Raw genomic sequence first — 16,214 nt, 5'->3', positions numbered from 1 at the left:
CCAGGGCAGCGCTGGTCTCCTCCCGCCGGCCGTGTCTGCTGTGTAACTCTCGCGCCATTCAGTATTTAGCGCAGGCGCAGTGAGGGAAGGACACTCAGTGGCTGCTGGCTTCCTCACTGCGTCTGCGGCGAATACTGAATGGCGCGAGATTTACACTGCAGACACGGCTGGCGGGAGGAGAGCAGCGCTGCCTGGACCTGTCAATCTAGAGAAGAAGGGCGTGAAAAGAGGTGGGCAAACGGAGCCTCTAGGAGCAGGTTCAACGCCCCCCTGCTCCTAGAGGCTAATTAGTATATTTATAAAAGTTTGTTTTTCTCAATAAAGGCTTTAGGCAGTGAGATGATACTAATATAGTTATGTTCAGCTTACATTAGGACATCGCTAATGTCAGCCAGCTTAATACTCATTTTTCAGGTGACAGAAACCCTTTAAGTTCAGTCCACAACATGCTAGAGCCATGTTCATAGGCATGATCATTGTTGCCCAATCCTATTTTACTGTATTAGAAAAGTAATTAAAGATGGATTTACACTGCCAGATTGCTGGGCAGATTATCGAGGATGAATGCTTGCAATAATCTGCCAGCGTAAATGTGCCATCGGTCACCCGATGAACGAGTGAAACACACGTTCATCAGGTGAAACAATCTTTCATGCGGACACCTAAATCATTGTTTCTGGAAAGCAGATTGTGCTGTCTAAACCGCACTCTGCTGCCCAGAAGCAATGCACCCATCACTCATCCCCATACAGTGGAGGGGATCACTGCATGTAAATGCAGCGCTTCACCTCCACTGATGAGCAGGCAATTGTCAGGAAGAAATACTTCCTTCCCGACAATCACCTGCTCCATTGAGCCATGGAAACTGGCCTTTAGTGTTTCCGAGTAGCTTTACACATGGTAGTTGTTGGTGGACATTTCCAAAATGACATTTTCTCGGGTCAGAACAAAACAAAATTGCCATGGTTAAACCACTAAAGGTCATAGAGCCACAGGTCCTTGGAAATTTCTTGAAGTGAGGATTTTAATTGACGTGGTGCTTTTGTCATTTTTGACTGTAAAATGTTAAAATTTTTACTCCATTTACTCCAGTTTTTAAAAATAGACAGGAAATTTGTGTGGTAAGCTATGTTTATTTGTTTCACTCCAGATTTATCGACTTCCACTTTTTAAAAAGGTGCAATCTTACTGCAGTAGGGCTTGGAGTAGAAAACTGCAAAAGTGTCATGTTTACAGATACGCCAAATTTACCAAACATGAAGAACATACGACCGATGATGCGGTGTGATGAGCCAATGATGTAGTAGATGAAGTGGCATCAGATCATTGGAAGGTGGTCTTAGTGTAGTCTTTGATAGTGTCTCAGATGATCCTCAGACCATAGGTTATAAAAGTCCTTGAAGTTAGTTCTACCATGGCATTGCCTCAGAACACCTGATGACGCTGTGAACCAACCGGCTTAATATGTTGGGGTGGTAACTGTACCTGGATTTGACCACACTGAGATGCTGAGGTCTCGTGAATTTGTGGACTGTAGAAACACATTCATAGAATCAAGCGCACAAAATGGATAGGGACACATCATAGTAGATATCTTAACCAAATAGGCATAAAAGATCCTGGCAAATTCATCTGGATTTATTACGACTGAAGGGAAAAACAATCCCAATAGATTGAATCTATGAGAATCTACTAATGATGTTATATGAGCACAAGTAATAGATTACATTATACTGTAGAATAACTAGTCAGCAGCCCTGTGAGTCTTTAATCACTTTTCCCTTCTTCTCCACACACATTTTTATTGATCACTAGTCAATGATGATTGCATCCTCTTAATTATGGACTAAAAGTTCAATAATGTAGGGTGGGAAGGATTAGTGGGCCCTAAGGAGCAATTGTATATTTTTTATAATAACCCAACACCCATCTAAAGGGATTTTTGTTATTGGTCCATTCGACATTTGATAAATTTGGCACAACTTACACCAACACAAACTCTTGCAAAAATAAATGTAAAAAATCTCCTCATAAAAATTTTCCCCATAAATGTGTTTTTTTTTAATACTTACGCTGCTGTCTCTTTGCTTTCCACCAGTCCAACAAGTCTACTTTCTTTGCTGTGAGGGTTAATTAAGACTCCTTGCACCGCATGATAGAAGGAATCAAGGATTATAATGGGGATTTTCTACGTTGATGTTTTACAGTTGTTAGTGTGAGAAGAAAGCCATATCTGATATGGCCATCATCTAAGTCTGGACTAGTAGCTCTCAAACTAGAGACTGCTTTTATTATTAATAGGGTTTTCCCACAATTAAAGGGGTATCCAGGGACAGATTGGGAACTTAAAGTGGCCCTGAAAAAAAACCTTAAAGGGGCCACATGTTGTAGGCGGGTCCAAGTTGAAAGAAGGTGGGGCAACATAAGTAGGCAGGGAAAATAGAACTAGGCAGGACAATACAAGTAGACGGGGCCAGCAATACCATAGTGCAGCACAAAATATCGCCCCAGCAGAACCAAATATCACAGTGCAGCACCAAATACTGCTGCCTCCGCTGCAATATTATACAGTATTGCTGTCCTAAAGATGGCAATACAGTTGAAATCAGGAGGGGAACCTGTGGCCACAGGTCCAGAGACATCAATACCTGATGCTCCTAGCATTAATTAATGCTGAGATCATCTGATCGTTATGTATCCAGTGGTGTGTGGAGGACTCAGGCGGCCCACTGAGCATCGGCCCACTGGGAAATTTCCCTCCAGGGTCAATGGCCTGTTGGCCCTCGAGGTATTCCAATTTGGGACACTGATGGCATATCATTAGAATATGCCATCAATGTCAGACAGTTACAGGACCCACTCCTGTCTCCAGAATGGGACCCCTGAAGTGAAGAAAGAGCAGCCGTGCATGCACAGCCACCGTCCGTTCACCACTGTGGAAGTTCTGAAGAGCGCAAAGCACACTTGCTCAGCTACTTTCGGAAGCCCCATAGCAGTAAATGAAGAGAAAGCCACATATGCACAGTGTGCTCTCCTTCACTTTAGGGACCCTGTTCTGGAAATAGGAGTGGGTCCCAGAGGTGGGACCCACACCTATTTGACATTGATGGCATACCCTAGCAGATGCGAATACCCCTTTAAAAACTACATTCCTCTGTAAGACTACAGCCACACATTCAGGTTTTCAGATGCAGTTTTTGAAGACAAAATGAGGTGTGATTTATAAAAGGAGAGGTATTAATTTTTTTAAAATCTACTCCTGGTTTTGGCTTCAAAAACTGCATGAGTGGCCCATACATTTAGATCACACAAAACATAACAATTGTTCAATCAGAAACATTAGATTTTGCCGTTATGTATGGGTTGTGGCACCAACGGTGGTTTTATTTTGATACCTAATGTGTTCAGTTTTGTTGAGTAGAAGTTGATAAGTGTGACGATTCTCATTCTGTTGCTCAGGGTTGGATTGGCCAACCAGAGTACCAGAAGATCCTTCAGTGGGCCCATTCTACTAAGCCATAGTGGGTCCCAAAGGTCCAGGAGAAAATTCCCATTTTGAGCTGTCTTTAGAAACAGTCACTTGCCACTATTAATTTAGTCACTTGTCACTATCATTCATGAGTGGATGGGACCCTGACAATAATTTCCTCTGGTTGGCCGAAAGCACCCCAGTCCGCAACTGCTGCTGCTCATGTACAAGAGGACCTGGGCAAAGGGACTGCGCTACTGGGTATGAGTGATCACTGGCAACGGACGCAAAAAATTATGTTTTGCACCTGGATATTTAATCTTGGGACAAACCCTTTAAAGTGGTTTCCTGTAAGTAAGTCAATCTAATATAGGCTATACCTTAGGCTTTGTTAACAGTGGCATAATACATTTTTACAGCACTTAGCATATGACGGATGACACTTAAAATCCTTTTTTGTAACTTACCTTAATGGATCCTGACAGATCCATTTACCCATAATGGGGCTATCATTTTTCTGAGTTTTTTATTTTTTATTTTTTGTGTTTTGTTTTTTTTAATACTGAATAGTATAGTCTAGCATGCTATGTGAGTCTCGCCATCAAGAAGGAATTGAAACTGGACAGAAAAAAACGGAAGTTGTGCTCCTTGTGGTGACTGATTGGTGACCCTTGGGACCATGACTGCAGTGTTTGTCTACACATGAAAAGCCACAATCAAGAAAATATGGGTAAATGAGTAGTACGTGCCCTAAAACCTTGCAATGTAACAGAAGAGATCAATGTAAGAAATGGGCGACATTAACAGTCCTGATTTATGTGAGCATGTGAACATACATGTGCATCTAGTTAGAAGTGTAAAAAGCTTTTTTATGAAATTTTTACTGTTTGGACTGTTTCATAAAACGAGTCTTTGACTGATGTGGCTATGTGAGTAAGATGCTGACTGGTCGCTTTTAGTTCTGTTTTCTAAAATTAAATCAGAAAAGGTAATGATAAGTAAGATTTTTCTGTAGCCTAATTCAACAGCCATGACCTGAGACAAGCTGGTTTCCGGTGTAGGAGATTTGTTAAGCACAGGAAGTTGACAAAGACTCATGTTAGGTAGGATCCTGCATGCTGTGCGTGTGCCAAGCAGAGCAGAGGAAAGTGAACAAGAAAAAGTAGCCAGTGACCGACAGCGGTAGCTCTCTAGCTCTTACTTCAGAGCAGTGGAGCCTGCATGTGTGTTTCATCAACCCAAGATCAATCAGGTAATTACAGCAGATCAGAGAGCCAGAGACCAGTGAGGGCCAGTTCGCTGTGTTCTCCCGCGAACACATGCGGGCTGCCATCTTGACTCACAAGTCCGGCGAGGCACAGGTAAACCCTTACCTGTGCCTGCGCCACGAGCCGGTCTGAAACAAATGCGGTCACCGGGAGCAGGCACTTCCGAGAACAGCCCGATGAAGGCCCCCGGCGGCTGTTCTCGGAACTGCCTGCTGCCGGTGACAGCATTTGTTTCAGACCGGCTCGCGGCGCAGGCACAGGTAAGGGCTTACCTGTGCATCGCCGGACTTGTGATTTAAGATGGCAGCCCGCATGTGTTCGCGGGCGAACTGGCCATCACTGCCAGAGACTACCGGGAGAGAAGCAGTTAGTGTGAGAAGCAGAGGAGTTCTGCAAAAAGCAGGAGGCACTTGGTGTAACAACAGTATAATAAAGATATCAGTGACTGTGTTGTTATAGTTAAGTACAGAGATTGTGTCGTGTAAACCCCAGAGACCCCACCCAGTGTATAGAGACCCCACCTCAGTACATACCTAAGTCTTGTCTTGTAAAACTATTCCAGATCTGTTATTTTACTGTTGTTCATTGTGTTACTGAAGTGTTCAAACTTGGGGGAAGCAAATGTGAAAGAATGTTCCCTTTCATTCTTCTAAAGGCTCATGCTTATGGCAAAGCTATATGCACAAACTATGTATGGTATCACACAGGGTCCTTACAGGTCAAACACGAGGAACCAAATTCTCTGTAATACAGCTTGCAATGGAGTGAGACATGTTTTTTTTATTTTTTTATCAAGGGACCCATGTGTCTCCAGGGTATGTCTGCTGAATTACAGATTTGTACAACACAGTTCTGTGACAAGGCAGTGTACCTGCGGTGGTAATGACAAAAGCATTAAGGATATGGTACTAAAAAGGATACTACAGTGCAATTCTCTTCTTTGTCCAATGTATCTTGGATGGCTATAGATTGGTCCATAGTTGCATCTGCAAAAACAAAATTAAATAGTCTTAAAATTATGGAAGGCATTTACAATCTCACTTCTCCTGCCCTGTATACTGGGTGTAATTCTCACTGTCTGCTCTTATCCTGTATATATGGACACTGCACAGTACCACTTCTCCTGTCCTGTATACTGGGTGTAATTCTCAGTATCTGCTATTATTCTGTATACAGTTGCAAGAAAAAGTATGTGAACCCTTTGGAATGATATGGATTTCTGCACAAATTGGTCATAAAATGTGATCTGATCTTCATCTAAGTCACAACAATAGACAATCACAGTCTGCTTAAACTAATAACACACAAAGAATTAAATGTTACCATGTTTTTATTGAACACACCATGTAAACATTCACAGTGCAGGTGGAAAAAGCATGTGAACCCTTGGATTTAATAACTGGTTGAACCTCCTTTGGCAGCAATAACTTCAACCAAACGTTTCCTGTAGTTGCAAATCAGATGTGCACAACGGTCAGGAGTAATTCTTGACCATTCCTCTTTACAGAACTGTTTCAGTTCAGCGATATTCTTGGGATGTCTGGTGTGAATCGCTTTCTTGAGGTCATGCAACAGCATCTCAATCGGGTTGAGGTCAGGACTTTGACTGGGCCACTCCAGAAGGCGTATTTTCTTCTGTTTAAGCCATTCCGTTGTTGATTTACTTCTATGCTTTGGGTCGTTGTCCTGTTGCAACACCCATCTTCTGTTGAGCTTCAGCTAGTGGACAGATGGCCTTAAGTTCTCCTGCAAAATGTCTTGATAAACTTGGGAATTCATTTTTCCTTTGATGATAGCAATCCGTCCAGGCCCTGACACAGAAAAGCAGCCCCAAACCATGATGCCCTCATCACAATACTTCACAGTTGGGATGAGGTTTTGATGTTGGTGTGCTGTGCCTCTTTTTCTCCACACATAGTGTTGTGTGTTGCTTCCAAACAACTCAACTTTAGTTTCATCTGTCCACAGAATATTTTGGCAGTACTGCTGTCGAACATCTAGGTGGTCTTGTGCAAACTGTAAACGTGCAGCAATGTTTTTTTTTGGACAGCAGTGGCTTCCTCTGTGGTATCCTCCCATCAAATCCATTCTTGTTTAGTGTTTTACATATCGTAGATTCGCTAACAGGGATGTTAGCATATGCCAGAGACTTTTGGAAGTCTTTAACTGACACTCTAGGATTCTTCTTCACCTCATTGAGCAGTCTGCGCTGTGCTCTTGCAGTCTTTACAGGACGGCCACTCCTAGTATCACGACCGACGTGCCGATCACATACGTGACGCAAAGGGAGGGAAAAGGGAAGGCCCTGTCCAAGGGAGAGGGAAAGATGGTGACCTTTAACTCACCTTGAGGCTGGCACCTGACTGCCCTGACGTCCCTAGACGGGTTTTTCACCCGTACGCCAATCACGTGCCTAAACCCTGGCTTTCCTTAACATGAGCCCTAAGTAGTGAATAGGGCGGTGGGAACACTAGTCCGCACCACTAACACTAAAGGGAAACACCAGGGAGAGGACAGACAATACTGACGAAACATATAATCCCAGGTGGGCGACAACAGCGTACAACAAAAGACCAACAGGGATCCGGAGGGTAATGCTCTGGTACGACAACCAGGAATCACAGCTACACAGCTCCAGTGGGTCAGTATAGAAGTCCAGGCAGGAAGCTCTATATCTGGCAACCAGAGAAGTGGGAGAGGGGAATATAAAGAGGTTGGGAGTGCTGGACAAGAAACAGCTGAGGAGAAGAAGCTAAGGATCCCTGAGTGAGACAAAAAGGATTGCAAGGCAAACACAGAAAGCTACCATTAAGTAACAGCGCGATCTTTAGACATAGAGCGCGCAGCTGCCTGCTGCAACTTCCTGACCCCGGGTAAAACGGAGTCAGACGTGGCTCTTGACACCCTCATGACACCTAGGGAGAGTAGCAGCAGTGCTGAACTTTCTCCATTTATAGACAATTTGTCTTACCGTGGACTGAACAGCAAGGCTTTTGGATATACTTTTATAACCCTTTCCAGCTTTATGCAAGTCAACAATTCTTAATCGTAGGTCTTCTGAGAGCTTTTTTGTGCTAGGCATCATTCACATCAGGCAATGCTTCTTGTGAAAAGCAAACCCAGAACTGGTGTGTGTTTTTTATAGGGCAGGGCAGCTGTAGCCAACACCTCCAATCTCATCTGATTGATTGGACTCCAGTTGGCTGACACCTCACTCCAATTAGCTCTTGGAGATGTCATTAGTCTAGGGGTTCATATACTTTTTCCACCTGCACTGTGAATGTTTACATGGTGTGTTCAATAAAAACATGGTAACATTTATTTCTTTGTGTGTTATTAGTTTAAGCAGACTATGATTGTTTATTGTGACTTAGATGAAGATCAGTTCACATTTTATGACCAATTTGTGCAGAAATCCATATCATTCCAAAGGGTTTACATACTTTTTCTTGCAACTGTATATGCTCTTGTGGTAGTGGTTTGGTCACTTGATGTCTACTGTCAGTGAGCAGCAGCATTGTTTCCTAACATGCGGCTCAATCCACATCACAGCTATAAATTTACAGCTAGAATTAGGAGCGGTGCAACTTTCTAATGCATGGTTCCTTTCTCAGTTTTGTCTGTATAAAGACTGAATGGGAAGGGGTTAGGTAAGAAGCATCGTTTAGGTTCACATCTGCGGTTCTTGGGTAGGAACAGAAAATCAGAAGAAAAAAAAAACACATAAAAGAAAAACAAAAATGTTGGATCCAGCAACAGACTCCAATGGTTGCACGATGGACTCCAGTGAATATAAAGGAGGTTGTAAGGCTTCTGTTATGCGCCGGCATTTATATTTGACAGTGGTGGAGACCGCTAATGAAACCTCCACCGCAGATGTGAACTCAGACTAAGGACTGCTGTGATGTTCAACCCATGTTGGGCTGCACTAACACAACCGTGTGACGGCCGCGGCTGTTTTGCCCACTGCAAACTGCAGATACGCAAAACATGGGCACCAGCCATATGCACCCTTCATTGCGGTGTGGACCCATTGACTTTGGTGTGCTCCTGGGTCAGAGCCTCTGTGCTGCAAAAGATAGGACATGTCTTCTCTTTGGCTGCATCGTGCGGATCGCAGACGAGTTGAAGTCAATGGGTCCGCACCGCTATGTAGGGTGCACACAGACGGTGCCCGTGTTTTGCAGATCCACAGTTTGTGGTCCTCAAAACAGGCATATTCGTCAAACAGTTGTGTGAATGCGGCCTTAGTGGATTAGAAGGAGCCATTTATCGGGTGAATTTTTGTATAATCGTTCGAATTTGAGAACATATCCTTGCCTGTAATAGTGTGCAGCGATTGAATGATGATAAATCATTTGTTTTCCCTTGATCAGATGTTTCAGCCTAACTAGAACATTTTTGTTAGTCGCTGCCACATCTTCTCATCGAATCAGAGATCTGCCAGTCGGGGGTAACAAGCAATGACTGCAGTAATGAGCAAATAGCCAAATTATTTAGTGATTACTGTCTCTTGTAGCTCATTATTGAAAAAAATACCTCCCCCCCTGCAATCTCCACTACAGTGTGCCAAATCCTAGAAAGCGTTGCATATGAAACCATGTAGTATAAGTAGGGTTGTTGCGGGTATTGAAATTTCGATACCCAATCGATACTTTTGTCCCGGTATCGATATGATACCGGGATTTCCATTTTTTCGATACTGGGCTGCGCTGCGCAGTCTAGTATCACAGAGCATGAGCGCACTGCTGTCAGCACACTCATATTCCCTCAGGAGCACAGGGGAGAAGGAAGCAGTGTCTCCCTCCCCCCTGTGCCGCGCTGCCAATAAGAAGAGAGAGGGGCGGAGGAGGGGAGGGCGCACTGCGCCACCAATGATAGCAGGACTTTTCATGGGTTCGGATGTTGTTAAGTTACCAGGCTACATAGAGCAGCGCCCAGGGATCTACCTGCACTTACTGTTATTCCTGGGCGCCGCTCCGTTCACCCGCTGTGCCACCGTTACTGTCTCCTGCTCCGTATGCTAATTACTACTATCGGAGCAATTGGGAGGAGACATCAGCTTCTCTCCTGGGTGTTCCTTCTCCCTGGCTGTAGCGCTGTCCAATCGCAGCGCAGAACGTCACAGCCAGGGAGAAGGAACGCCCAGGAGAGAAGCTGATGTCTCCTCCCCATCGCTCCGATAGTAGTAATTAGCATACAGAGCAGGAGACGGTACCGGGCCACAGCGGCGAACGGAGCGGCGTCCAGGAATAATAGTAAGCGCAGGGAGATCCCTGGGCGCCACTCTATGTAGCCTGCTAACTTAACAACGTCCGAAACCATGAAAGGTCATCTTTAACTTTTCATACAGGAGGCAGGTGCCGGCAGCAGAATCACATAGCTGGCACCCTGACTCTGACAGCAAGCTGCGATCAGCGGCAGTTAACCCCTCAGGTGCAGCACCTAAGGGGTTAACTGCCGCCTGTATTAAAGGTTAACTGCCTCCTGTATTAAAGGTTAATTTTCATCGGCGGCGTAGTGCGCCCGCCCCCCTCAACCCCCCCAGTATTAAAATCATTGGTGGCAGTGGCCACAGGGTCCCCTCCCCTCCTCCTCATTGGTGGTGCAGTGGCAGTTTCTGATTGGAGCCCCAGCAGTGTAATCCTGGGGCTCCAATTGGTTACCATGGCAGCCAGGACGCTACTGAAGCCCTGGCTGCCATGTTCAGCTCCCTGCTGCTGTGTGCACAAAGCACAGGGCAGCAGGGAGAGTGTGAGATCCTATTCACCCTGATAGAGCTCTATTAGGGTGAATAGGACAAGGGCTTAAAGATCCCAGGTTCTAGCCCCTAAGGGGGGAAATAGTTATTAAAGGGCTTCTGTCACCCCACAAAAGTCTTTTTTTTTTTTTTGGATAGTTACATTCCTTATAGCGCGATATAGGAGAATATAATCTTGTCACTTACTTTCATGCGGCCGTTTCTTTAGAAAACGAGGTTTTATAATATGTAAATCCGGTCTCTACCAGCAAGTAGGGCGTCTACTTGCTGGTAGCCGCAGCAGAAAACCGCCCCCTCGCCGTGTTGATTGACAGGGCCAGCCGTGATCTCCTCCTCCGGCCGGCCCTGTCAGCATTTCAAAAATCGCGCGCCTCTGTTCATTCGGCGCAGGCGCTCTGAGATGAGGAGGCTCGTCTCCTCAGAACTCCCTCAGTGCGCCTGCACCGATGACATCACCGAAAGAGAAGACGTCATCGGCACAGGCGCACTGAGGGAGTTCTGAGGAGACGAGCCTCCTCATCTCAGAGCGCCTGCGCCGAATGAACAGAGGCGCGCGATTTTTGAAATACTGACAGGGCCGCCCGGAGGAGGAGATCACGGCTGGCCCTGTCAATCAACACGGCGAGGGGGCGGTTTTCTGCTGCGGCTACCAGCAAGTAGACGCCCTACTTGCTGGTAGAGACCGGATTTACATATTATAAAACTTCGTTTTCTAAAGAAACGGCCGCATGAAAGTAAGTGACAAGATTATATTCTCCTATATCGCGCTATAAGGAATGTAACTATCCAAAAAAAAAAAATGACTTTTGTGGGGTGACAGAAGCCCTTTAAATAAAAAGTAAAAAAAAAAAAAAAGTAAAAAAAAAACAAGTATAAATCCCCCCTTTCCCAATTTTACATATAAAATATATAAACAATAAATAAATAAACATATCACATATCGCCACGTCCGAAAAGTCCAAAGTATTAAAATATAAAAAAAATCTGTGGTGAACGCCGGAACAGAAAAAAAATAAAAATAACTGCGCAATTCGCCAATTTTAAAAATGCGGAATGCACGTTGCTTTTTTGGTGTTTTACTTTTTACGCATGGTACCGAATAGGGCTGAAACGATTACTCGATTAAATCGAGTAATTCGACACAAAAAAATCCTCGATGCAAATTTTTTGCATTGAAGATTCGTTTGTGTCATGTGACCACGGATCGGGAGTGAAGCGCTTGCTATTACTCCCGCTCCGTGGTCTCCTGCGGCGCTTGGAATACTTACCTTTCCAGCAGGCGGCCTCCGGACACTCCACAGTATGTCCATGGTCCCGCGCTGCTCTGACCTCCTGACGTACGCACGCCGTGACCCGACGCACTGTGTGACGTCAGGAGCAGAGCAGCGCAGAACGATGGAGTGTCGGCAGCGCCCCTGCTGGAAAGGTAAGTGGATGAAACCGAGGGGGTGGGGGCGCAACTAAGGCCAGGCGCCTGGAGTGCACAGCGTCATAGAAACCAGTGACGCTGTGCACTACGGGTGTCAGGAGGAGCATGGCAACAGAGCTGATGGCACAATGGGGGCAGAGCTGATGGCACAATGGGGGCAGAGCTGATGGCACAATGGGGGCAGAGCTGATGGCACAATGGGTTAGAGCTAATGGGGCAGAGCTGATGGCACAAGGGGGCAGATCTAATGGCACAAGGGGGCAGAGCTGCTGATGGCACAAGGGGGCAGAGCTGCTGATGGCACAAGGGGGCAGAGCTGCTGATGGCACAAGGGGGCAGAGCTGATGGCACAAGGGGGCAGAGCTGATGGCACAAGGGGGCAGAGCTGATGGCACAAGGGGGCAGAGCTGATGGCACAAGGGGGCAGAGCTGATGGCACAAGGGGACAGAGCTGATGGCACAAGGGGGCAGAGCTGATGGCACAAGGGGGCAGAGCTGATGGAACAAGGGGGCAGAGCTGATGGAACAAGGGGGCAGAGCTGATGGAACAAGGGGGCAGAGCTGATGGAACAAGGGGGCAGAGCTGATGGAACAAGGGGGCAGAGCTGATCGCACAAGGGGGCAGAGCTGATCGCACAAGGGGGCAGAGCTGATGGCACTGGGGTGAGGGAGAGCATATGGCACTGGGGTGAGGGAGAGCTGATGGCACTGGGGTGAGGGAGAGCTGATGGCACTGGGGTGAGGGAGAGCTGATGGCACTGGGGTGAGGGAGAGCTGATGGCACTGGGGGATAGTGGAGCTGATGGCACTGGGGGGAACTGATGCACTTGGGCTGATCGCACAGGGGGGAACGAAGGGTGTTGGGGGCTAATGGCAGGGCGTCTGAGGTTTTTATAAAGGAAAACAGTATTATTTTTTTCTTATTAGATTACTCGATTAATCGTAAAAAATAATCGATAGAATACTCGATTACTAAAATAATCGTTTACTGCAGCCCTAGTACCGAATGGTATCGAGCATCGCAATACTTTTTTATGGTATCGAAATCGAATCAAAAATTTGGTATCAACTCTAAGGCCTCCTGCACACGACAGTATTTTTTAACGTCCCGCAAAACGTGGTACCGTTGCACCGTGATCCGTGCCCGTTTTTTTCTTCCGTGGGTCTTCCGTGATTTTTGGAGGATCCACGGACATGAAAAATGAAAAAAAAAATCTAAGTCAAGTTTGCCATTGAAATGATAGGAAAAAACGAACACGGATCACGGACACGGATCACGGACGCGGATGACAATCTTGTGTGCATCCGTGATTTTTCACGGACCCATTGACTTGAATGGGTCCGCGAACCGTTGGCCGTGAAAAAAATAGGACAGGTCATATTTTTTTCACGGCCAGGAAACACGGATCACGGATGCGGCTGCAAAACGGTGCATTTTCCGATTTTTTCGTCCGCGAAAAAAAAACGGAAAACGGCACAACGGCCACGGGTGCACACAATGGTCATGTGCAGGAGGCCTAAGTATAAGACCCATTTAAGGCTACTTTCACACTCGCGTTTTGTGCAGATCCGTCATGGACGGATCCGTTCAGATAATACAACCGTCTGCGTCCGTTCTGAACGGTTCCATTTGCATTATCTTAAACATATCCAAGACGGATCCGTGTTGAACACCATTGAAAGTCAATGAGGGACGGATCCATTTTCTATTGTACCAGATTGTGTCAGTGAAAACGGATCCGTCCCAAATGACTTACATTGTGTCAGGACGGATCCGTTTGGCTCAGTTTCGGCAAGCGGACAGCAAAACGCTGCAGGCAGTGTTTTGGTGCCAGTCTCCAGAGCGGAATGGAGACTGATCGGAGGCAAACGGATGCATTCTGAGCAGATCCTTTTCCATTCAGAATGCATTAGAATGCAAACTGATCCGTTTTGGACGGCTTCTGAGAGCCCTGAACGGATCTCACAAACTGAAAGCCAAAACGCCAGTGTGAAAGTAGACTAAAACTACATTTCAAACGTAATACTTGGAAATAATCCAGACACATAATACAAACTGGGAACTGGAAACCGCAAAAGCCTTCACAGTGTTACAACCACAAGCATATCATCTGCATGCAGTTGGGTATGTGATACAGCAAATAAAATTATCAGTAATAGTTAATTTACCAATCACGTCTGCAGGGCTGTAAAATGGAAGCCACTGGATGGTGTTTTCCTCTTCAGACAGAGGAGGCTGGGAGAATGCAAGAATACAGGACAGTTACTCCCTCACTGGCCTACAATCTGCTGGGCTACGTCAGCATTTCCTTTCCCCTCCTGTCACCAGTGATTTTGCTGTAAATGGTTGTACTTCCTGACATCACCACTAGATGGGGATACAGTGCATAAATAACTAATTTAACATTAGGCTACTTTTACTAAAGTAAATGTCAGACAGATTTCCATGAGAGATCTATCCACTAATAACCAGATAATTTAACAGCCTGGATCTAAGTAGTTGCTAGCACACAGAGGTTGATGCCCAACATTGAATTCAGTACAGGTTGGCCATTCTGACCTTAAAGGGGTTGTCCCACTTCAGCAAATAGAGAAAGTTAATACAAGGCACTTACTAATGTATTGTTATTGTCCATATTGCTTCATTTGCTGGCTGGATTCATTTTTCCATCACATTATACACTGCTCGTTACCATGGTTATTACCAGGGGTGGACACAGACAGCAGAGGGCCCCTGTGAAGGTAATGTACCTGCCCCCCACCACCACCAAACCACACATACAGATATAAATATATACGTGCAAATAAAAAGCATCTTGTGAATATGGGTCAATATGTTTACAGTATGTATATATATTTTTTCCCTATCGTCCATGACAGCACCATGAGATAGGGTCCGCCTCCCAGAACAGGAAACCCACAGGTATAAAAAAGGAGGAGCCTTTCCCTTCCTCAGTGGTTTCCTGTCCTAGGAAGTTGATCCTACATGTATGGCCATAGAGGGGAGTAGTTTCTCCCTGGGCAACTAAGGCAGTTTTATTCAGCTGGGGGGGGAAGTGCGCCAGGTGAGTTCCCCGCTCCACACACCCAGAAGACGCAAGGACGCAAGCTCTATACTGTTAAATGAGGCATCTGTACTAGGCTGAGCCGCTGTGAGCGCGATCAGCTTCCAGACTCCATCTCTGCCATAATTGTCCTCACTCTTCCCTCACACCTGGTTACTAACCGGGTAGCAGAACTGCCCGCTATTGCGGGCATCTCCGGTGGTTGAGACAGGCTAATTGGAGGATCGGCCTGGTGGGTCACACGTGCGCGGGAGCGCGTGATGGTATGAAATCCCGCAAGATTTGTCCGTGCAGACCAGGAAGTGCAGGAAAAGGCTGTGTTTAAATTCACCTACCCAGCTACAAGCTGAGATCCTTGTCGGGAAGGTCTGGATCCAGGCTGTGGAAGGTCATGGTGAGTGCTGGTGCTGGTGACCAGAAGGAGCTGTCTACCCCTGTGGTATGGACGGTGATATGTGCTGTTCTATGAATACGGGCTTATGGCGGTTTGTTGTTTTTCAGGATAAACCTAAAAAGGCATCCTCTAAAACAAAAAACAAAGAATGTGGATTGTGTAAAGCAAAGTTAGCTCCCGCCTATACTAAGCTACTTTGTCGCCATTGTATTGAGTCTACAATTACAGAAGAATCACCTTCCATGACAAATGCATGAAGAAGTTAATTAGAGAGGAAGTGGGGAACGCACTTAAATCCAAGAAGGTTCCTCATAAATCTCAAGATAAATCTCCGGTTTAGGCCTCATGCACACGACCGTTGTTTGGTCCGCATCCGAGCCGCAGTTTTTGCGGCTTGGATGTGGACCCATTCACTTCAATGGGGCCGCAAAAGATGCGGACAGCACTCTGTGTGCTTAGATAAAAGAAGATGGTTCCGGCAGCATTCCGCAATATCAAAAGTTCTTTAATAGTCACCTCAAGACACAAACAGCAACGTTTCGACTGAAGCACAGTCTTTGTCAAGCCTAATAACATCAGTAATGATAGGCATATATATACCCCCCACATAAAATACACGCCCCATTACATCATCAATACGAATCAATGCATAATAGAATACATATGTACACATACTAACTTACATCTGGTGATACATCCGTCACAGTTGTGTTGTTCGCCTCGGCGTTCTCACATGTGTAGTGCGCAGCCGTGCCTCAATCCATTTGCATAACCGGATGTGTCATCCGTCACCATGGTAACCGGCGGCGCACGTGTCTCTGGCCAATC

At 45.8% G+C, this 16,214-nt stretch overlaps 1 protein-coding gene across 1 annotated transcript in view; it reads right to left on the bottom strand.

Annotated features, from left to right (window-relative positions):
- Positions 1-14,225, bottom strand: part of INPP5B (inositol polyphosphate-5-phosphatase B) — a 151,355-nt gene extending 137,130 nt beyond the window's left edge. The window contains exons 1-3 of the mRNA XM_040424442.1: positions 14,097-14,225; positions 5,659-5,723; positions 2,073-2,152 (exon numbers count right to left, since the gene is read on the bottom strand). Coding sequence (XP_040280376.1) covers positions 2,073-2,152; positions 5,659-5,715 — 137 coding nt within the window. The 5' untranslated portion in view covers positions 5,716-5,723; positions 14,097-14,225. The remainder of the gene's footprint in view (positions 1-2,072; positions 2,153-5,658; positions 5,724-14,096) is intronic.
- Positions 14,226-16,214: the final 1,989 nt, after the last annotated feature.

The sequence above is a fragment of the Bufo bufo genome, chromosome 3 (genome assembly GCF_905171765.1).
Source record: "Bufo bufo chromosome 3, aBufBuf1.1, whole genome shotgun sequence".
Classification (NCBI taxonomy): domain Eukaryota; kingdom Metazoa; phylum Chordata; class Amphibia; order Anura; family Bufonidae; genus Bufo; species Bufo bufo.
This window is presented reverse-complemented; position numbering and strand designations above follow the sequence as displayed.